This window comes from Dipodomys merriami, unplaced genomic scaffold, assembly GCF_024711535.1.
Source record: "Dipodomys merriami isolate MVZ:Mamm:240054 unplaced genomic scaffold, mDipMer1.0.p SCAF_128, whole genome shotgun sequence".
NCBI classification, from domain to species: domain Eukaryota; kingdom Metazoa; phylum Chordata; class Mammalia; order Rodentia; family Heteromyidae; genus Dipodomys; species Dipodomys merriami.
The window spans coordinates 3,282,992-3,305,019 of NW_027202582.1; the positions used below are offsets into that span (position 1 = coordinate 3,282,992).

General features: G+C 53.7%; 1 protein-coding gene across 2 annotated transcripts; it reads left to right on the plus strand.

Moving 5' to 3' along the window:
• Window positions 1-352: 352 nt before the first annotated feature.
• On the plus strand, window positions 353-21,446 carry LOC138824356 (synaptotagmin-12-like). 2 transcript variants are annotated; one of them, XM_070018197.1, is made up of 8 exons: window positions 353-427; window positions 7,681-7,736; window positions 10,076-10,269; window positions 11,853-12,245; window positions 15,381-15,596; window positions 16,348-16,468; window positions 18,042-18,175; window positions 19,357-21,446. In XM_070018197.1, the coding sequence occupies exons 1-8, from the start codon at window positions 423-425 to the stop codon at window positions 19,528-19,530; spliced, it is 1,293 nt and encodes a 430-aa protein (XP_069874298.1). In that variant the 5' UTR covers window positions 353-422; the 3' UTR covers window positions 19,531-21,446. The 2 variants fall into 2 exon arrangements, with proteins under 2 accessions (XP_069874298.1, XP_069874299.1); XM_070018198.1 differs by lacking the exon at window positions 353-427 and adding an exon at window positions 1,184-1,243.
• Window positions 21,447-22,028: the final 582 nt, after the last annotated feature.

A 22,028-nucleotide genomic window follows, 5' to 3' on the forward strand; every position in this document is an offset into this window, starting at 1 on the left:
GCTCCCCACCTGCGATCCTCGCCCCTTCCCTCCCAGACCCCGTCCTCCCCGAGGCCTGGCCAGGTGCCCGCCACACGTGGCACGGTCCCCCGCAGACCCGGCCTCGCCTGACGCGTGCCCTGTCTCCTCGCCAGACTGCGCGGGCAGGGAGGGACCTGTGCCCCGTTCCCGGAAGATGGAGGATCGCCCACACCTGGCGCTGCGCCCGCCCGCCTGCCTGCCCGAGAGCCCGGGAGGCCGATAGAAATATCTCCCGCATGATTCATTCATGTCTCTGTGAGAGAAACCAGCGCCCTTTAAGAGGTGCACAGGCAAGGCTCTGAAGTCACACAGACCTGGATTCGAGTTCGGGCTCTGACCTTGGGCACTGTGACCTCTCCCAGCCTGTTTCCCTTACGTTAAAGGAAAAACAAAGTGACCCCATGAGGTCATTGTTGGGATTTGTGGGTTCATTTTGCAGACCAGGATTGCTGTGACCTGCAGCTCAGATCGTCCCGTCAGAGAAGGAAACCTTTTTGTGCCGGTCCTGGGGCTTGAACTCTGCCCCTGGGCGCTGTCCCTCTTGAGCCACAGGCCTCTTCTGGCTTTTTGGTGCTCCGTTGGAGAGTCTCACGGACTTTCCTGCCCAGAGTTGACTTGGAGCCTCGAGCCTCAGATCTCAGCCTCCTGAGTGGTCGAGATTACCAGCGTGAGGGGCCGGCTCCCCGGCATCCATTTTACAGATAAAGAAACTGAGGCCTAGAGAGGGGGCCTGGGGCTTAGCGGGCCGGCGGGCTGAGACGTGGGTCCGCTGACTGCGGCGCGCGCCGGCCCTCGGCCCCCGGGGCCTCCCGGGCAGCGGCCTCCCCGCGCCGGGCGCCGGGCTCCCGGGTGGGGTGGGGTGGGGGGATCCTGGAGCGCGCTTGGGCATCCCGGGTTCAGTTCCCGGAGCGGGGCGCGCGCTGGCTCGCGGTTGTCACTTTAAATTAAAGGAGCGGGCGGGCGGGCGGGCGCGGGGAGCGCGCGGCAGGCTCCTGGGAGCGTGCCCGGACTGCGGCGCGCGGTGCCGGCTCCCGTCCGCCCGGGCCCCGCCGCCGCCGAGCCCCCGACCCGCGCGCGCGCCGGCCGGGCCACACTGCGGGCTTGGCGCTGCGGCGAGCGGTCTGTGCGGTGCGCGCGCGCTGCGCTGCGGGGAGGAGGCGAGGCCGGGCCGGGCCGGAGCAGCGACCCCGGCCGAGCGAGCGAGCGAGCGGAGCGGAGCGGGGTGAGTACGCGCCCCGCCAACCCCGGCGCGCGCTGCGCACGGACGCACGCGGGTCCCGCACCGCGAGCACCCCCGCACCGGGCCCCGCACACTCCGCGCGCGTCGCGGCACCCCCCCCCCCCGCCGCGCTTGCACCCGGAGGCCGGGCACCGCCGCGCACGCCCGGCGCCCGCCGCGGGGCCCCGGCCACTCCGCGCACTGCGCACCGCATCCGCCGCCCGCACGCGTGTGCACACACGCGGATCCCCGCCGCTCGCACGCCTCCCCCCAAACGCTGCACCCCTCACTTCCGCATGCCGGTCGCCCCGGCTTCACATCCCATGCGGGGGGCTCCAGGGTCAGTCCCCCGCCCTCCAGGCCCCAGATACCCCGCAGGAGCCCGCGCATCCGAGGGGCACCGCGCACCCCGTCTTCAGAAGGCCCCGCGGACCCCACGCGACCCCTGGACTGTATAGATGGGGGCCAAGCGTGGGGGCGGGAGCCGTGCGTGCGGGTGGCGGGCCCGAGGCGGCCGTCCCGGTCCTGCAAAGGGACTGAGGCCACCTCCGTGGTCAAAAGCCTGCCCTTCCCGGGCCGGCGGTGCCGGGCTGGAGAGGGGCAGCAGAAAGGTGTTCTATTAGGAATGGAATGGGGAAATTGAGGCCTGGAAAGCAAGAGAGAGACCTACCCAAGTTAACAGCAGCCAGGCTGGGACCCCTTCTTTCCCCCCTCGAAATTTGAAACCTTTGGGGCTCCCAGCCCCGGGGTCCAAGCCCAACGCTCCCTCCTTTTTTCTTTCTAATACGACTGTTGTGTCTAGTAGCTATTTTGCTTAAAGCTGGCACTCCACCACTTGATCCACAGCTCCACTTCTGGCTTTTTTTTTTTTTTTTTTTTTTTTTGGTGGGGGGTGATTCATGGGAGCGAAGAGTCTTACAGACTTTCCTACCTTGGATGGCTTTGAATTGCGATCCTCAGATCTCAGCCTTCTGAGTAGCTGGGATTGCAGGCGGGAGCACTGGCACCTGGCTAGACTCTATGTTCCTTTAGCGCGCAGGTGACTCTGGGCAGGTCATTTGCGGGGGAGGGGGCGGGGGGTGCGCGGCGATGACACAGGCCTCCTGGGGACAGCACGAAGCGGGGAGGAGTTGCCCCCGAGTGACTGCCGCCCCCTCCAGCCAGTCTGTACTGTGGTTTCTGTGGGCTGCCTGGGGATGGCACCAGGATGTGGTTATGTCGAGAGTGTTGGGGAGGAGGGAGGCTCTTGCGAAGGTTCTAAAGATTCTGAAGAAACTAGCACTCCAGCAGCTGGAGTCTTCCCCATGCTGTGCTGCCGGTTCCTCCTGGCCGCCCGGGCTTCAGGGGAGGGCTAGGAGGCGCCACAACACCTTACTGATCATGCTGTGGGGACCCCAACTTAAGGAGACAGGGCAGAGTGGAGGGCAGGGACACCGGGGCCCCTCTCTTCTGCCAAAGCACACATTTTCCTGGAAAGCCATTTCTCTGAGCGGTTCAGGAGGGGGCCTTTACCCATAGTCAGCTTCCGGCCAAGTCCAGCGCTAGCTCTCCCCACCCCCCTCCCTGCAAGGCTTGCTCAGGAATCAGCATGGTGGCCCAGAGCCCGGGCCAAGTCCATGGCTCCTGGCACAGAGCCCAGAGTTGCTATTCATGGGGGGGGGGGCTGCATCCTCATTTATAAAATGGGGGAGCCCCCCTGATCCATAAGCTCAGCTGCCTGGTCCAGAGAGGTGTGTCTCTGCTGGGTGGGTAGCACCAATATGGGATTTGAACCAAGAGCCAGGTCTGTGCTGTGTAGCTGTGGTCCCTTAGGTAGAGAGAGTGAGGAGAAGGCTTGCGGGAGGGACATGCCCTCTGGAGCTCAGAGGAAGCCTGCCTCCCCCCTCCCCTCCCCAAAGCAATGGGAGAAACTTGTCATCTGCATCAGCATCTGCATCCGAAGCAAATGCACGGCCCCTGTGCTTGGCAGGCTTCCAGGCGGCCAGCAGGAGCTGGTGGAAGCCCTCTGAGGTGACATGGCGTCAGAGGGGTCTGGGGATCGTGAGTGGCGTCATTAAGAAAAGGACTTGTTGCAAACACAGACCTGGCCGCAGTCTGGCCTCCCGACAATGACTGAGTGTCCCTGAGCCACTGCTCTGCACCTTCCTTCCTTCTCCATGAAGTGAGGGCAACAGGATTTACCCCTCGAGGGGTCTTAGGGAGAACTGGGAATGGAAAAGGCACATGGTGTGGTTGATAGGAAGACACTGTTGGTGGAATAGGTGCTGGACATCAGGACTGTTGGCTTTAGGCAAGTGGCTTAACCTCTCTGAACATCTCCTAGCTTATCTCAAACTCAGTTTACCAGGCTCGTGCACAGAGATGTTCCAGGGGCCGGCAGGTTCTAGAAGTGAGGAGGGGCCAGGTGTGACCCAAAAACAAAAGCCTCATGGTTGCTGACGGTGAGTGGAAGCAGACCTACTGTAACTAGACTCACACTTTTCAAGAGAAACTGAAAATCTTTTTCTCTTTTTTTTACTTTTTATTTTTGCTTTTTTTTCTTGCAGTGCTGGGATGGAACTCAGCGTCTCACATACTAGACAAGTGCTCTGCCACTGAAATCCATTTTTTATTAGAGGCTTCCCAATGGGGGGGGGGGGAGGGATATAATTTAACCTAGTACTACTGGTGGCTCACGCCTATAATCCTAGCTACTCAGGAGGCTGAGATCTGAGGATTGCGATTTGAAGCCAGCCTGGGCAGGAAAGTCCCTGAGACTCTTATCTCCAATAAACTACTCAGAGAAAGCCAAAAGTGGTACGGTGGCTCAAGGGGTAGAGCACTGGCCTTGAGCACAAAGAGGCTCAGGGACAGCATTCAGACCCTGAGTTCAAGCCCCAGGACTGGCAAAAAAAAAAAAAAAAAAAAAAAAGCCAAGCAAGAGTGTGGAGCCTTGAGTTTAAGTCCCGATACACAAAATTAAAATGTGATTTCTTTAAATTTCAACAAACAAAACACTTCCAAAGGCTGGCAGGGTCAGTCCACCCTCCAGGCAGTCACAAGCCCTTTCTACAGAGAGAAAGAAATGAGGCTCAGACTAAGAAAATTAGCCTCACTGCTAGGAGTTAGGGGTCAGAGGCCACTGGAGCCATCAAAGAGACAGAGACAGTCTGGGATTCCAAGCTGCTGTCCTTCCCTGGGGCTGAGGTCTATATAAACTACCACATCTGCCTGGTTTTCCATCCCTCCTCTCAGGCAGATGTGCTCTGCCTCTAACCCTTATGGCAGGCCACAGGTGTGCCTAGCGGTCATTCATACCTTCCCCTAATTCACAGCTCTCCAGGAAAAGGGTTATGATGGGGGGGGGGAGAGGGGGTTGGATTCCAGGGGTCTGAGCAGGACCAGCCTCATATAGCTAGTTTCTCTTCCTTCCTGCCTCCCCTTCTTTCTCTCTCCTTCCTAGCCCTAGGGCTTGAACTCAGAACCTGGGTGCTATCCCTGAGCTTTTCTTTGTTCAAGACTAACATTCTACCACTTGAGCCACAGCTCTACTTCCAGCTTTTTGCTGGTTATTTGGAGAACGTTCCTGCCTAGGCTGGCTTTGAACTGGGATCCTCAGATCTCAGCCTCCTGAGTAGCTAGGACTACAAGTGTGAGCCATCAGCACCCAGCCTGTTTCTGGTTTTTTGTCTGAGAATGGGACTACAACTCAGTATCTGATGCTTTTATTGGGCTGGCTCTCTGCCACCTGAGCCACATCTCCATCTCCAAAGCCTGAGTTTCTAATAGTAGCATGCACACTGTAGCACTGGCCATGCCTGGCCTTTTTGTGCCTTGCTAACAATGTTGGTATTTTCTGTCCCAACTTGGCCTTATTCTTGGGGCTTGAACTCAGGGCCTGGGCACTGTTCCTGAGCCTCTTTGTACTCAAGGCTAGCGCTGTACCACTTGAGCCACAGCGCCACTTCTGGCATGTTCTGAGTAGTTTACTGGAGATAGTCTCTTGGACTTTTCTGCCCTAGCTGGTTTTGAATCCTGGTCCTTAGATCTCAGCCCCCTGAGTAGCTAGGATTAAAGGCATGAGCCACTGGTGTCCAGTTTTGGCTTTACTCTTGATGAGCCAATTTGTGTTGCGTACACAGGAAAGAAGCCTGGCATTATTATTGGATTTCCGGCCAGGCCTCAGCAGGCTGGGTGTGTGTGATGATGCTGGTTAGGGTGTGCAGCTCCGCTTCCGCCAGGAGCCAGAGCCACCATGACCTCCTACCCCGTGAGCCATCTGACTTCTAGTTCTTGGGCAGCTGTGTGTGTGTGTGTGTGTGTGTGTGTGTGTGTGTGTGTGTGTGTGTGTGTGCATGCACACTCATGTGCCAATCCTGGGGCTTGAACTTAAGGCCGAGGCACTGTCCCTGAGCTTCTGTGCTCAAGAGTAGCACTCTACAGCTTGAGCTACAGCTCCACTTCCTGTTTTTTGGGTAGTTATTTGGCAATAAGAGCCTCATGGATTTTCCTGCCCATGCTGGCAGGGTGATCAGATCTCAGCCTCCTGAGTAGCTAGGATTACAGGCATGAGCCACTGGCACCCTGCTTATGCAGCTTTTTTGAAACCTTCTGTGGTAAGACACAATGGTTAGGAGCTCACTTATTAGTTGTGGGTTGACAACTTTTTAGTTGTGTGGCCTGGGGCAAATGACTTTTAATTCCTTAGGTGATCATAGTGCCTACCTTGAAGGGTTGTTAGGACTGAATGAAGCCATTATTAAATGCATGCTTAGATGGGCTGGGAATGTGGCTCAGTGGTAGAGTGCTTGCCTAGCATGCATAAAGCCCTGGGTTCCATTCCTCAGTACCACATACACAGAAAAAAAGCCAGAAATGGCTCTGTGGTTCAAGTGATAGAGCCAAGCCTTGAGCACAGAAAGGCTCAGGGACAGTGCCCAGGCCCTGAGTTCCAAGCTGAGTTACATAGTCTTAATAATAATGATGATGATAAAATCTTAAAAATACCCACCTTTGGGGCTGGGAAGGTGGCTCAGTAGTAGAGCGCTTGCCTTGCATGGCTGAGGCCCTGGGTTCAATTCCTCAGCACCACATAAGCAAAAAGAAAAAAGCCAGAAGTGGCGCTGTGGCTCAAGTGGTAGAGCGCTAGCCTTGAGCTGAAGAGCTAAGGGACAGCGCCCAGGCCCAGAGTTCAGGCCCCACAACCGGACCCCCCCAAAAAAATACCCACCTTTATCTATACAAATGGAATATTATGCAGCCATTAGAAATGACAAAATAATGGCATTTTCAGGGAAATGGATGGAGCTAGAAGAAATCATGTTGAGCGAGGTAAGCCAAGAGCAAAGAGACAAACGGTACATGGTATCCCTGATAAGTGGATGTTAAATCCAAAATGTTAGGTGATACGACAAAATTAACAGGACTTAAGAAACAAAGGATTGGGGCTGGGAAGGTGGCCCAGTGGTAGAGTGCTTGCCTTGCATGCATGAGGCTCTGGGTTCGATTCCTCAGCACCGCATAAGCAAAAAAAGCCGGAAGTGGCACTGTGGCTCAAGTGGTAGAGCGCTAGCCTTGAGCTGAAGAGCTGAGGGACAGCGCCCAGGCCCAGAGTTCAGGCCCCACAACCGGACCCAAAAAAAAAAAAAAAAAGAAACAAAGGACTTCCACTCATCTGGTCAAATCACTATAAATAACCCCATGCTGCTGATCACATGTATGATATATATGTGTACACCGGAGGGGAACCAGGAAGACCACAGAGAAATAGAGGGAATCAGGAAAAAACATACAACAGCGGGACCCATCAGCTGCGCTGGACATTGACCAAAATGAACTAAGCAACTTAATGGCAGCGATGGGAGGGAGGGAACAAGTGGAAAGAGGGAACAGCTGATGCTATGCAAAACAAAAGAAATGTACATACCACCCAATGTGGAAGAAATACTGTATCGCAAAGCTCATAGAACTCATAAATGTTATAGACCATGATAGACAATTTGCTCCAGGAAAGTTAGAACGTGTTTGTGACTTTAACTGAGCATCACTATCCCACAATACTGTGAAATTTGGGAAATTATGTAACCACTTAATCACAATAAAAAATTTGAAAAAAAAATACCCACCTTTGGCCAAACACCCCTCACAGCAGACTGTGAAAACTCTAGTGATGTCTCACGCCTAGCTACTCAGGAGGTTGAGATCTGAGCATCGAGGTTCAAAGCCAGCCCAGGTGTGAAAGTCCATGAGACTCTTATCTCCAATTAACCACCAGAAAATCAGAAGTGGCGCTATGGTTCAAGTGGTAGAGCCCTAGCCTTGAGCTGAAGAGCTGAGGGACAATGCTCAGGCCCAGAGTTCAAGCCCCATAACTGACCCAAAAAAAAAAAAAAGAATTAGGACCTAGGGTCAGGGCTGACGGCCCCCTAAACTCTCACTGCTGTCTCTCATTTTCCTTCTAGTCCAGCCACTGAAGGGGGCATTATGGCTGTGGATGTGACAGAATATCATCTGAGCGGTGAGTCCCCCAGGCCCAACCCACCAAGGATCACGCCTTCGAGCCAAGGGCCATTACCTGCACCACTGCAACAAGCTGGGGTGGGAGGGGCCAGCCGTGATTAAGAAGAGTCAGCACCTGCCTGTGGAGGTCCAGGTTAGACTCATGGAGCGTGCAGGGCAGGTCACTCCACCCACGGCTCCATGTGGCATAGAATTAAAGGATAACCTGGAGTCCAGACACCATAGGTGGTGGAGAGTGCCAGGATGGAAACTGATGCTGGTTCTGGGGCTTGAATTCAAGGCCTGGACCCTGTCCCTGGGATTCTTTTGCTCAAGGCTAGTGCTCTGCCACTTAAGCTACAGCTCCACTTCAGTTCGTTCATCCTTCCTTCCTTCCTTCTTCTTTCCTTTCCTTTCTTTTCTTTTTCAATTTTATTTTATTATTTATTTATTTATTTATTTTGGTCGGTCGTGGGGCTTGAACTCTGGGCCTGGGCACTGTTCCTCAGCTCTTCAGCTCAAGGCTAGCGCTCTACCACTTGAGCCAAAGCGCCACTTCCGGTTTTCTGGTGGTTTATTGGAGATAAGAGTTTCACGGACTTTCTTGGCCAGGCTGGCTTTGAACTGCGATCTTCAGATCTTAGCCTCCTAAGTAGTTAGGATTACATGCGTGAGCCACCAGCGCCCAGCTGTTTTTTAATTTTTTGTAGCTTATTACAGATAAGTTTCACAGGCTTCTTTGCCCAAGCTGGCTTCAAACCATGATCCTCAGATCTCAGCCTCCTGCGTAGCTAGGATGACAGGTGTGAGCCACTGGCATCCAGTTTCATATCACCTTCTTGGGGCTTTTCCTTTCCTGTCTCCAGACCTGCTCCTCTTCTGCAGCCAGGACCTGGGCTAGCTGAGGTACAGTATGAGACAGACACAAAGCTCCATCAGCTGTCCGGGACCAGTGTTGGTCATTTTGTATGTGCCTCCAAAAATATTTAAATAGCCATATGGCCCTTAGCAGAAAAAAATGTTTCCACCTCTGATCCCACTTCTCACATGCAGGGGGCCTGGCTCTACTTTGCCCAGCACCTGCTCAGACCTAGGGCCTTTCTTCTCACCCTCTTGCCAGGCCTATGCTGCTGTTCATCCTATCTTGGCCCTGCTGAGGCAGAATTCACAACATTCTCCAATGGCCAGACCTTTTCCCATCACACCCTGTACTCATAGAACATTCTAGAACTTTGCCATGACTGAGCCCATAGAAAACCATAGTTTTCTTGAGCCCAGGAATGACCACAGAAGTCAGGAGTAGATAGCTTGAGTCACGGTGAGCCTCATTACCCCATCTTTCTAATTGGCTTTAGTCTGCCCCATCTCTCATCTCCACTCTGCGGTTTTGACATCAAAACTCTGTAGTTATGTCCTCCTGGGGACTGGTTGAGTTTTGTTGTTGTTGTTTTTCCTTCTTAACAATGCTAGAAATGCTGCACATTGCCACCGGGCCAGCCTAATAACCTCAGTTGTCATTTTCAAAAGCCAGTGACATTCCTTCTGTGACAGCATCAAGAACCAGCCCCTTGGTGGGACCTTCGGGCAATTTCCAGAGCTCTGCTGTTATAAATAAGCCTCGGTGACTCACAGGATGGGATCATGAGATATGGAAGTTTCTGTTGTCACCTCCATTTTCTAGGGGAAGAAACAGAAGCCCAGAGGGCTGCTGGTGGGGCGGTGAGGAGACATTATTGGCAGAGCAGTGGCCTAGCATGTGGGAGGCCCTGGGTTCCATGCCCCCCCCCCACCAAACTGTAATCCTAGCTATTCAGGTGGCTGAGATCTAAGGATCACAGTTCAAAGCTAGCCTGGGCAGGAAAGACTGATCTCTAATTAACTGTCAAGAAAAAAAAAAAAAAAAAAAACAGCCAGTGGCTCATGCCTGTAATCCTAGCTACTCAGGAGGCTGAGATATGAGGATTGTGGTTCAAAGCCAGCCTGAGAGACTCTATCTCCAATTAACCACTAGAAAACCAGAAGTGGCACTGTGGCTCAAGTGATAGAGCACTAACCTTGCGCTGAAGAGCCCAGGCCCAGAGTTCAAGCCCCATGTCCAACAAAAAACAATACAAACAAAAAACTGGCTGGGCAGGCTCATGCTTGCAATCCTAACAACTAGAGACGCTGAGATTTGAGGATTGCCAGTTCAAAGCCACCTGGGCAGGCCCTGAGGCCAAGCCCTAGGATTGGTGCATACACATGCACGTGTGCACACATACAATCTGTTCCATAAATAAGTATCAGTGCTGAGCAACCTGCTTCCTGGGTGGGGGTCTAGGACCCCTGTACCCCACTAATGAAAGACTACCCTTACAGTCATCAAGAGCCCCCCTGGCTGGGAGGTAGGCGTCTACGCGGCCGGAGCCCTGGCGCTGCTGGGAATTGCAGCCGTGAGTCTGTGGAAGCTGTGGACTTCTGGGAGCTTCCCCAGCCCCTCCCCGTTCCCCAATTATGACTACAGGTACCTTCAGCAGAAGTATGGCAAGACTTACCCGGAGGCCAGGCCAAAGGTGAGACTTCTGTCCCTGCAGGCACACACCAGAGTGCCCTTGCACCCTGACCCCAGGCCCTCCCTCCTTTCCTTACCCCATCCTGGTTAATGTCCCCTGGGTATGGGGACCAGGCCTCCCTTGGGTCCCTGCAAATCATCCACTCCTAGCATGGTGCTAGGGACTCAAAAATTACTTCTTAGCCAGGCTTGGGTGGCTCACACCTGTAATCCTAGCTACTCAGGAGACTGAGATCTGAGGATCGCAGTTCAAAGCCAGCCTGGGCAGGAAAGTCTGTGAGACTATCTCCAGTAAACCATCCCAAAATTGAAGTGGTGCTGTGACTCAAAGTGGGAGAGTGCTAGCCTTGAGCAAAAAACTTAGGAATAGCATCTAGGCCCTTAGTTCAAGCCCTAGGACTGACCAAAAATAGAAAGAGAGAGAGGGAGAGAGAGAGAGAGACAGAGAGAGAGAGAGAGAGAGAGAGAGAGAGAGAGAGAGGGAGAGAGAGAGAGAGAGAGAGAGAGAGGGAGAGAGAGAGAGAGAGAGAGAGAGAGGGAGAGTGAGAAAAAAGTAGAATTTTTTTCTCTGTGTATGTCCAGGACTGGGGCTTGAACTCAGGGCCTCTTATTCTCTTAGTTCTTTTTGTTCAAGGTTGGCACTCTACAAATTGAGCATTTTGACATTTTGGGCTAATTAGATATAAGAGTCTCAGAAGCCTGGAACTGGTGGCTCACACCTGTAATCCTAGCTACTCAGGAGGCTGAGATCTGAGGATCATGGTTCAAATCCAGCCTTGGCAGGAAAGTCTGTTAGACTCTTATCTCCAATAAACTACCAAAAAACCAGAAGCGGCACTGTGGTTCAAGTGGTAGAGCACTAGCCTTGAGCTGAAGAGCTGAGGAACAGCGCCTAGGTCCAGAGTTTAAGTCCCACCACTGACAAAAAAGAGTCTCAGAGACTTTTCTGCCTGAGTTGGCTTTGAACCATGATCTTCAGATCTCAGCCTCCTAAGTAGCTAGAATTATAAGCATAAGCCACAGGAACTTGGCCTATAACATCATTTTGCATGAGATTTCATTTTTATGCATGAGCCATGATTTACCAAATGCCATTATAAATAATACAGTGGGTGTTTTGTATGTAAAACGGTCTTCATTTGAGATAATGCACTTTGGACAGATGCCCAGATGCGGAAATACTAGATCACTAGATCATTTTTTAAGGCTCTCAATCTATATTGCTGAATACTTCATCATTTAACACTTGGCAGAGAATTTTTCAAACATCACTCTCCAGATTAGAGTCTCTCGTGCACTCTTATTTGGGGTGCCCAGGGGTACCATCTCATGCTCTATTGGAAAGAGTATAAACTGGGACAACTTTTCCAAAAGAGTGTTTTGAACACATACTACAAAAGGCATCCACAGAGCCAGGTCCCAGTGGTCCGTGCCTATAATCCCAGCTACTCAGAAGACTGAGGTCTGCAGGTCACAGTTTGAAGAACATTCTGGAGGATTCTATCTCCTGGAATCTCTTTCTCATATCCTGAGACTAGATCTGAGACCCAATTACGCCCCTGTGTCTCTTTTACTCACCTCCAGCGAGTACCACCATGGACTGCCCCGCGGACCAACACTCAAGGGCCGCCCAGCCGCAAAGGCAGCCTGAGCATTGAGGACACCTTTGAGACTATCAGCGAGCTGGGTCCCCTGGAGCTGATGGGCCGAGAGCTGGACCTGGCTCCTTACGGGACCCTTCGTAAGTCCCAGTCAGCTGACTCTCTGAACTCCATCTCGTCTGTGAGCAACACCTTCGGGCAGGACTTCACCCTAGGCCAGGTGGAGGTGAGCATGGACTACGACGCCACCTCCCACATTCTCCACGTGGCCGTGCTTCAGGGCAAGGATCTCCTGGAGCGGGAGGAAGCCAGCTTTGAGTCCTGCTTCATGCGAGTCAGCCTGCTGCCTGACGAGCAGATCGTGGGCATTTCCCGGGTAAGTGAGGCTGGGGTGTCCAGAGGGGTGCTCTGGGAGGCATTTCTTCCCAGGATGCTGGAGGGAGTGGGCTGTTCTGCAGAGCCGGGACGGTTTAGTGAAAAGACTGTTTACTGGGGTGTATTGGGGAAGGGGTGGCTTCAGAGATGACCCGGTTCCCAGGAGGGACAGGCCACTCCAGGTCTGAGGAGAGGAGGAAAGGGGAAGGTTCGAGCTCCATAAGAAGACTGGATAGGAACTATGCCCTTTGGTTTAGGGATGGGGTCAGCCTCCAGGGATAGTGCAGAGGAAGCCCTTAGGGAGAGACACCCTGATTTCCCTCTGGAGACCCCAGTGACTGATCCCAGCAGAAGCCAAGACTAAGGGAGCATGCGGACCCAGCCTAGGAAGGTCAGTCTGGGACCAAGAACAAAGAAAAGGAAAGCTGGGTGCAGCCTGGTGCCTCGAAGCCTGCCTGTAATCCTGAGCGTACCCAGGAAACTGAGATCTGAGGATCACAGCTTGAAGCCAGCCCCACAGCAAAGTCTAAGAGACTCATTTCCATTGAGCCACAAAAAGCCCCAAGTGGAACTGCCACTCAAATGGTAGAATGCCAGCCTTGAGCAAAAGAGTTAAGGAACCGCACCACAGGCCCTGAGTTAAAGCTCTTGTACCGCCGGGCGCTAGTGGCTCACGCCTGTAATCCTAGCTACTCAGGAGGCTGAGATCTGAGGATCACGGTTCAAAGCCAGCCCGGGCAGGAAAGACCGTGAGACTCCTATCTCCAATAAACCACCAGAAAACCGGAAGTGGCGCTGTAGCTCAAGTGGTAGAGCGCTTGCCTTGAGCTGAAGAGCTGAGGGACAGCGCCCAGGCCCAGAGTTCAAGCCCCACGACCGACAAAAAAAAAAAAAAAAAGCTCTTGTACCATCAGAAAACAAAACCAAAACAGCATCACAACAAAACCAGGGAGAGATCCAACAGGGCAGGGTGAGAAGAGGCTACAACTACCCTCCAAGGCTTAGCCTTAGCCTTGACAGAGAGGACCAAACCAGGGGGAACTCCAAGCTGCCAAGAGATACCAGCCCAACCCAGCGATCTCTCACCAGAGTGGGAGGAGTCTAAAGACCTGTGAAGCCGAGCTTCTTCAGACTCCTCCTCGGCCCACCTGTGCCTGCTCATCTTTACCACACTACCAATTGTCTGGCAAGCCCTCAGCAATAAACCTTGCCATCCCTCCCCATCCTGTCCCCATCACAGTGGAAAGTTCTAGACTTTTGCATGGAGGGCACTGAGGGGGTGGCAGTCTACCGGGTGATTAAGAGCCCCCACTAGATACTGACTGGGCCTGGGTTCAAATCCTAGTTCTTCCACATCCTAACAATGTGCCCTTGGGTCCACCACTTAAAATATTTAGTGACTCAGTTTCCCCCTCTCTCCAATGGGTGTCATAATTATTGAGGAAGAGCTGGGAATACATGGAAAGACATGGGAAGACTTTAGCCTGGTCCTTAGGAGGTACTTAGTAGTGGATCTTAGGCCCACGAAGAGCTGCTGTCAGGCCTGACCTGTGCTGTCCAGAGCCAGGGGCCTCCTGAAGGACTCTGGGTGAGTCAAGGCATGCCTTCAAGGAGGGATGTTGCAGCAGCAGCAATCCCAGTGACACATGCCGACCGACCTGCTGCTTCACAGAGCCCAACGAATCTGATTCTCATCTACACCGCCCCCCCAGGACCAGGACAACAGGACAGTATCTTAGGGCATCTTACAAATGAGGAAACTGGGCGCCAGTGGCTCACGCCTGTAATCCTAGCTACTAAGGAGGCTGAGATCTGAGAATCGCAGTTCAAAGCCAGTCCGGGCAGGAAAGACCGTGAGACTCCTATCTCCAATAAACCACCAGAAAACCGGAAGTGGCGCTGTAGCTCAAGTGGTAGAGCGCTCGCCTTGAGCTGAAGAGCTGAGGGACAGCGCCCAGGCCCAGAGTTCAAGCCCCACGACCGACAAAAAAACACAAAAAAAACCAAATGAGGAAACTGAGGCTGGCTTTGCTTAGAAACCCCAAAGAATAAAGAGATAAGGGACACGATCTCAGGTTTCCTGTCCTGTTCCCCACGTGTTCACGAAGCACAATGCTAGGAAAATAGCAGGGGTTGGGGAGGGGAGGGATCCCCGTGGGCAGGAGACAGCTAAGAGAGTAGGTTAGCCAGGGGAGGGAGAGATGGGCACGGAGAGCCTGAATGTCAAGGTCAGGAGCTTCCATGGGGTTTTGTTCCATGTGGCAAAGAGGCCCGGAGGAGTCTCAAATGGGATTGTGTGGCCAGTATGGCTCTAGAGGACGCTTTAGTAGGCGTTTTCCCAGAGCCAGGCAGCCATGGAAGACTGAGGTAGGGATGGCTGGATAGAGGGAAGAGCAGGCTTTGTAGCATCACAAGCCAGCCAGTCCCATTATCCAGGTGGCTGCCTCCGGGCTGGGCAACACCCCCCCCCCCCCCGCCTCAGAGAAGGTGCCAGCAATGAGTGTTCCTCTCTAAATATCGCCAGGCAGTGACTCAGGCAGCCCCCACGGAAAAGGAGAGCCACGTGGAAAGGGCACCTCCCTCCCCAGGGGCAGCCCACGGCTTCCTGGGATGAGGCCAACGGCACCCACTAGGCAGGACTGAGCTGGGAAACACAGCCTGCCCAGTTCTCGCCTAGGCGCTCTATCCATCGGTGAACACACGCATCCATCTATCCATCCACGCATCCATCATCCTATGGGTTCAACTCAGGCTGTTCAGGAGGCGGGGAAATCCTTGAATGGAGACCACAAACAGCTGCCCTATCTCCACTGTTCACCTTGGGGCTGGGTTGAGCAGATGCAAAAGAGACGGAAACGTGCACAGCCCGAGCTCTGAGAGGTTTAGTGGCATCATGGGATATAAGCACAGGGATCAGATTATAGAGACTTAGAACGCCACTAGAAGGCATGGGTGCTCCTAAACGGTCAAGGCTGAGCTACCAATGGATTGATCATTCAGCATTGAGATTGTGAGGACAGGTGAGCCAGGCTCTGGCCCAGGTCCCTGGACTCCTCCCCCAGTGCTCTCTCCCTTGTAGTCTCTCAAGTCTTCTTCCTTAGTTTTGGGGCTCCCTGCATGGCTCCATGTCTTGCAGATCCAGCGGAATGCCTACTCCATCTTCTTTGATGAGAAGTTCTCCATCCCTCTGGACCCCACGGCCCTGGAGGAGAAGAGCCTGAGGTTCTCAGTATTCGGCATCGATGAGGACGAGCGGAATGTCAGCACCGGGGTGGTGGACCTGAAGCTGTCCGTGCTTGACCTGACGCTCCAGCCCTTCAGTGGCTGGCTCTACTTACAGGACCAGAACAAGGTACATCTCACCAGCCAGCTCGTCCACCCCAGAGGAAAACACATGTACCAGGCACTGGTGGCTCATGCCTCTAACTCAGGAGGCTGAGATCTGAGGTTCTTGATCCAAAGCCAGCCTAGGCAGGAAAGTCCCTGAGACTCTGATCTCCAATAAATCACCAAATTCGGAAGTGGCGTTGTGCCTCAAGTGGAAGAGGCACTAGCCTTGAGCAGAAAAGTTCAAGGACAACACTCACATCTAAGTGCAAGCCCTAGGACACACACACACACACACACACACACACATACACACACACACACACACACACACACACACACACACAAGTGCCAAACCCCCTCAAAAACAAGCCAAAGCCAAAAGGGCTGGGGGTGTGGCTCAGATGGTAAGAGTGCCTGTTTAGTAAGCGTAAGACCCTAGTACTGACCACAAGGTAAAGAACACAGAAGTTTTAAGTGCCCAGTAATTGTTAAAGCAAGTGCTAGAACTCCATTCTACCTGGGTTCCTCTGTACCACTGTAATGGATCTGACAGGCAACCTGGGAACCAACTTCTAAGGCAGCAGCAGCACCTTTACCTGGCGAAGGGAGGGAGTCTGGGGGAGGGGCTGCCCTCTCTCAATCCTGCCAGCCTAAGAGCTGGGTGTAAGGAACCCCAAGAGCAGCCACTTCCTAATGGAGAAGGGAACTTCTACTGGCCCCTGGGCCCCTCAGGTCCTGGGACAGAAGCCCCATGAGCCACACTTGTCCCCTAGGCCGCCGACGCCGTGGGTGAGATCCTGCTGTCCCTCAGCTACCTGCCCACGGCTGAGCGCCTCACGGTAGTGGTGGTGAAGGCCAAGAACCTCATCTGGACCAATGACAAGACCACAGCGGGTAAGGCTTTGGGTGGCGGGCGCCTTCATGTGGCCTGGGAAGCCACAGCCCAGCCACGGAGCTGCAGGCAGCAGGGGCAGAGCATGGGGCAGGGGTGCCCCAGCTTCAGCTGAGCTCAGTGCCTGGCAAAATGGGCAGGTTAATCCAGCGGGGGACACATGAGGAAGCTTGGGAGTTCAAAGACAGCCTGCTCAGGAAGTCTATGAGACTTTATCTCCAATTAACCACCAAAAAGCAGGAAATAGAGCTGTGGCTCAAGTGGTAGAACACTAGCCTTGAGCATAACAGCTCAGGGACAGTGCCCAGGCCCTGAATTCAAGCTCCAGGACTGGCAAAGAGAGAGAGAGAGACAGACAGACAGACAGAGACAGAGAGATCCCCATTCCTAGAAACAGAATGCCACACCTCAAATGGAGGTTGAGGCCACCAGCTCTGAACAAACAACAGGCAGGCCTAATGCCTCAACTTTGCATAAGCCCCCAGCCCCTCTCAGAGCCCCTTGGAAGCAGCTGTAATAGCCAAAACCAAAGGACTGACCTATTGGGAGTGGCCAGCCTGGGCAGCTCAGAGCCCAGGCAGGTGCATTAAGAAGTCCCAGGAAATAGCTGATGGACAGCCAGACGGCGACATGGTATTTTAGAGGCGCACGCTGTTCATTAGTCAGGCTCTGCTGCATAGGCATGGAGTGACTCAGGGTTGACATTTGTGCTCAGGCCACGTGGTAAAGGGGAAGTGCTGGATCATCGCAGCCCCCTGGAGCATCTTGTAAGGGGAACTTAATGGTTGTCAGGCCCTGAGGCAGAGCCCAGCCCTCTCCTGACTTGCCTCGTGCCTTGTGAGCCTTGGTTTTCTCATCTGTAAATTGAGACTTTCAACAATGCACAGCAGGTCATGGTGGTGCATACTTGTAGTTTCACCTACTCTGGAAAAACTGAAGACTCCTTGAGCCTCAAGAATTCAAGACAAGGGCTAGGAAGGTAGCTCAGTGGTCGAGTGCTTGCCTAGCATGTATGAAGCCCTGGGTTCCATTCCTCAGTACCACATACCATATACACAGAAAAGGCCTCAAGTGGCGCTGTGACTCAAGTGGTAGAGTACTAGCCTTGAGCAAAAGAAGCTCAGGGGAAGAGTCCAAACCCTGAGTTCAAGTCCTAGGACTGGCAAAATAATAATAATAACTGAAGTCAGATGCTGTGGCTCATACCTGTAATCCTAGCTACTCAAGAGGCTGACATCTGAAGATTGCAGTTTGAATCTAGCCTGAGCAGGAAAGTCCATTGGACTTTTTTTTTTTGCCAGACATGCACACATGCACATGTGTGCATGCACACACACACACACACACACACACACACACACACACACACACACACACGTAAGACAAGCATGGACAACATAGCAGGGCTCCATCTCACAATAAATTGATGAATAAATTAAATAAGAAAGACCCAATGGCAGACTATTAGAGATAATGGCAGACCAAAGGGTTGGGAGCTAGAGGCAGTGGGCCAAAGCCAGGGAGGAAGGCTGTGCCGAGCGAACACCATCCTCACCCCTCCACACCTGCCTACAGACCCCTTCGTCAAGGTGTACCTGCTGCAAGACGGAAGGAAGATGAGCAAAAAGAAGACAGCCACAAAAAGGGATGACCCCAACCCAGTGTTCAATGAAGCCATGATCTTCTCCGTGCCAGCCATTGTACTCCAGGTAAAGTGCGGGGAGGCGGGAAACGTCACCCCAGGACTGCTGGGCCACTGCATCCCTCAGCTTTGTTTCTCAGGACTTCCAAAGGTAGTGATGATTTCTCTCAAACTGTCACATTTTTTTTTTCTTCTGCAGGCCTGGGTGTTGTCTCTGAGCGCGCGTGTGTGTGTGTGTGTGTGTGTGTGTGTGTGTGTGTGTGTTTTGAGTGTGTGGGGCCCTGGGGACTGTCCCCGAGCAATTCAGCTCAAGGCAAGCACTCTACCTCTTGAGCCACAGCACCACTTCCGGTTTTCTGCTAGTTCATTGGAGATAAGTCTTGTGGACCTAACTGCATGGACTGGCTTTGAACCATGATCCTCAGATCTCAGCCTCCTGAGTACCTAGGATTACAGGCATGAGCCACCGGCACCGGGCTGTCTCTGAGCTTTCCTGCTCAAGACTAGCTAGCACTCTATCACGTAAGCCACAGCTCCACTTCTGGATTTTGCTGGTTCCTTGGAGGTAAGAATCTCACAGACTTTCCTGCATGGACTGGCTTTGGACCATGATCCTCTCAGATCTCAGCCTCCTGAGTAGCTAGTGTTATAGACATGAGCATTGCTAAGTGTCCACTGACTGGGTGCCAGCCCTATAGGGTTTGAGGACACAAAACAAGATGACACAGGAAGGAAAGGAAAAACTGGGCATAGTGTTCATATCCAAAACCCTAGCTACTCAGAAGGTAGAGACAGAGAATCACAATTTTGTGTCCAGCCTGCCCAAAGTTAGCAAGAACCGCTCTCAAAACTAAAAGACACAGGCTGGCCAGATACTGTGGCTCACCCCTGTAACCTTAACTACTCAAGGACTGAGACCCAAGGATCAAGGTTCAAAGCCAGCCCAGGCAAGCAAGTCTCTTAGACTCTTATCTCCAATGAACTAGCCAAAAGACAAAAGTGGAGCTGTGGCTCCAGCCTTGAGCAAAAAAAGAAAGAAAGAAAGAAAAGCCAGCCAAGAAGGTGAGGTCCTGAGTTCAAATGCCAGTACTGACAGCACGAGCCATTTGTTTGCCAAGTAGCTAAGGACACATTGCCTCTCTCTGATCAGAGGAATGAGTCAGGGGCTTCGCTCATCCCCACGGGCCTGGGAGTCATGGAGAGCCTCCAGCTGTTCTTGGTCACCAGCACATGTCACCTCCTTCCTAGGACCTGTCTCTCCGTGTGACGGTGGCTGAGAGCAGCAGCGACGGCCGTGGGGACAACGTAGGCCATGTCATCATCGGGCCAGCGGCCAGCGGCATGGGCACCACACACTGGAACCAGATGCTGGCTACATTACGCAGGCCCGTGTCCATGTGGCACCCAGTTCGGCGAAACTAGCAGCCAGACTAGGCCAGGCGGGCAGCAGAGCCACTGGGGCCTGGCGCGAAGTCAGCTCTCTCCCACGTTCTCTCCATCGTCAAGCTGGAGCGGTGAATGCCGGGGGCCTCCCCGTGGAGTCTCCATCCGCCATCTTGAATCCTGTCCAGACTGGAGTCCCGGAGCAGGTGTGGCCCTGCACGCAGGGACCCAGGGTTTCCTCCCACTAAGGGCCAGCTGTGGCTATGCCAGGACGCCGGGACTGCAGCAGACACTGGCGCACGGGCCACTGTCTCGAAGTCCTCATGATCTCTGTCCTTTGGCTGCAGAAGGACTTGGACTCTTAGAACTGGCCAGCTCTCCCACCCTTCTGTTTCTGAAGACTTTTTGAAGAGCCAAGCACTGGCAGTGGGAACGTGAGCAAGACATGAAGAAGCTGAGCTCAGCCAGGTGCCTGGAATCCTAGCTACTCAGGAGGCTGAGGTCTGAGGATTGCGGTTCAAAGCCAACCCGGGCAAGGAAAGTCTATGAGACTCTTATCTCCAATAAACCGCCAGAAAACCGGAAGTGGCGCTGTGGCTCAAGTGGTAGAGTGCTTGCCTTGAGCTGAACAGCTGAGGGACAGTGCCCAGGCCCAGAGTTCAAGCCCCACGACCGACCAAAAAAAAAAAGAAGAAGCTGAGATCCCCCTGCCCCAGGGCTGACAGTCCAACCGTGAGGAGAGATGGGGGGAGGGAGGGAGGGAGAGAGGGAGGACTCTTGCACAAGGAAGTTGCTGCGCTTGGAGGGATGTGAGAGAACTCAGGGTCCTAGGCAGAGCAGCGACATAAGCTTTCCTGCCAACAAGCCAGTACTTAGGCCACAGCAGCAAGGAGCAGAGTCTCTCCTTGGGCAGAAGAAGAGCAGTAGAGACCCAGGCCCATACAGAAGACTCAGGCCCCGTGGAAGCTCAAATTTTGCCTTCCCTGGGCCTTAACCATCACAAGAGCCAGAAATCCCAAGAAGCAGACACGTTGTGGGATTGGATCCCTGCCAAGGGACCAAAGCGACAAAGCTCTGCGAGGGTTGGCTGAGAATAGACAGGCCTCGGCCAGGCCTAACTCCAGCCCTCAAGACACCGTGTCCTCCTTCAAGATCACTAAAACTGTGGCCTCAGGGACATGCGGCTTCAGCCTGATGGCCAGAGAGGGGCCTGGGGGGGAAGGGGGTAATGGGAAATCGGGGCCCCTACGGGGTCCTGCCTAGGAGCCAAAGGGGCTGGGCTGCATGCTCCCCTCCCGAGTTGGTCTTTAGCTTCCAGTTTAGTTGGAGTCAGGGTGTCAGATTTTTCTAGGTGCCACGGGATGAGGGGGTGGCCGGCAGCTGACAAGGCAATCTCAGAAAAGCAGAGCTCCCTGCCCTCACCTTGGAGGTGGGCAGGGACGCCGCGCCTGTGTGATTAGGGGCTGGTGGGGGCGGGATGTGCAGAGCGTCGTCGGCTCACAGGTGGGGTGAGGGGAACTCCGCTGACTCCCAGCCTTGGCCCTGGTGAGCTATGGAGGCCCAAGGACTGGTCATCAGTGCCACTGAGACAGGTGGCCAGCACAGGCACTCAGAGAGAAGGATCACGAGACTGGAGGCCATCCTGAACCCAGGCTGCCTGTCCTGTGGCCGGCACCAGGAAGTCCGCACGACCAGGGCACATGCATGGCGGGGTGAGCCTTTGCAGCTTGAAACCTCCTCCTCCCCCTACTCCTTACCCAGAGGCTTTGCAAGAGCTGGCCCCACCTTCCCACCGTCTCCGCCCCTTGTCCTCTCATTCTAAGTGCATGAAATGTTGACTGTGTATCCAGGATGGCTGTGGTGGGGACCGAGAATGCTGACTGGGATGATTCTAGAACCAAAATAAAGCTGGGGCAGGGAGAGGACTTCCAGGGAGCCCTGCCCCATCCTGTCACCTTTGTTGCTTCTCTAAGAACCAGGATGGGCGACAGTGTGTACCCCTGAGGCCCAGGGGTAACATCACAAGGTCCAATGCCATCAGGCTACCATCAGCTCCACAGAAGGGCTGCTGGGCCAGGCCTGACTGGAGGGTGGTGACAGGGAAACCAAGGAAGGCTTCCTGGGTGACACTCAGCTGTCTTCAAGACCAAAAGAAGCAGGTCAGGTAGATAAAATAGAAAAAGCAAACACTAGAAAACCAGAAGTGGCGCTGTGGCTCACACAGTAGAGTGCTCGCCTTGAGCTGAAGAGTGCAGGGACAGTGCCCAAGCCCAGAGTTCAAGCCCCCCACAACTGACAGAAAGAAAGAAAGAAAGGCTGGGAAGGTGGCTCAGTGGTAGAGCGCTTGCCTTGCATGCATGAGGCCCTGGGTTCCATTCCTCAGCACCACATAAGCAAAAAGAAAAAAAAAGCTGGAAGTGGCGCTGTGGCTCAAGTGGTAGAGCATTAGCCTTGAGCTAAAGAGCTGAGGGACAGCACCCAGGCCAAGAGTTCAGGCTCCACCACTGGACCCAAAAAAAGAAAGAAAGAAGAAAGAG

Bases quoted from the DNA above. Each gene is read 5' to 3' on its own strand.
- LOC138824356 (XM_070018197.1), top strand. The intron at 10,270-11,852 runs GTGAGACTTCTG...ACTCACCTCCAG, and splicing joins ACCCGGAGGCCAGGCCAAAG to CGAGTACCACCATGGACTGC. The intron at 15,597-16,347 runs GTACATCTCACC...CTTGTCCCCTAG, and splicing joins ACTTACAGGACCAGAACAAG to GCCGCCGACGCCGTGGGTGA.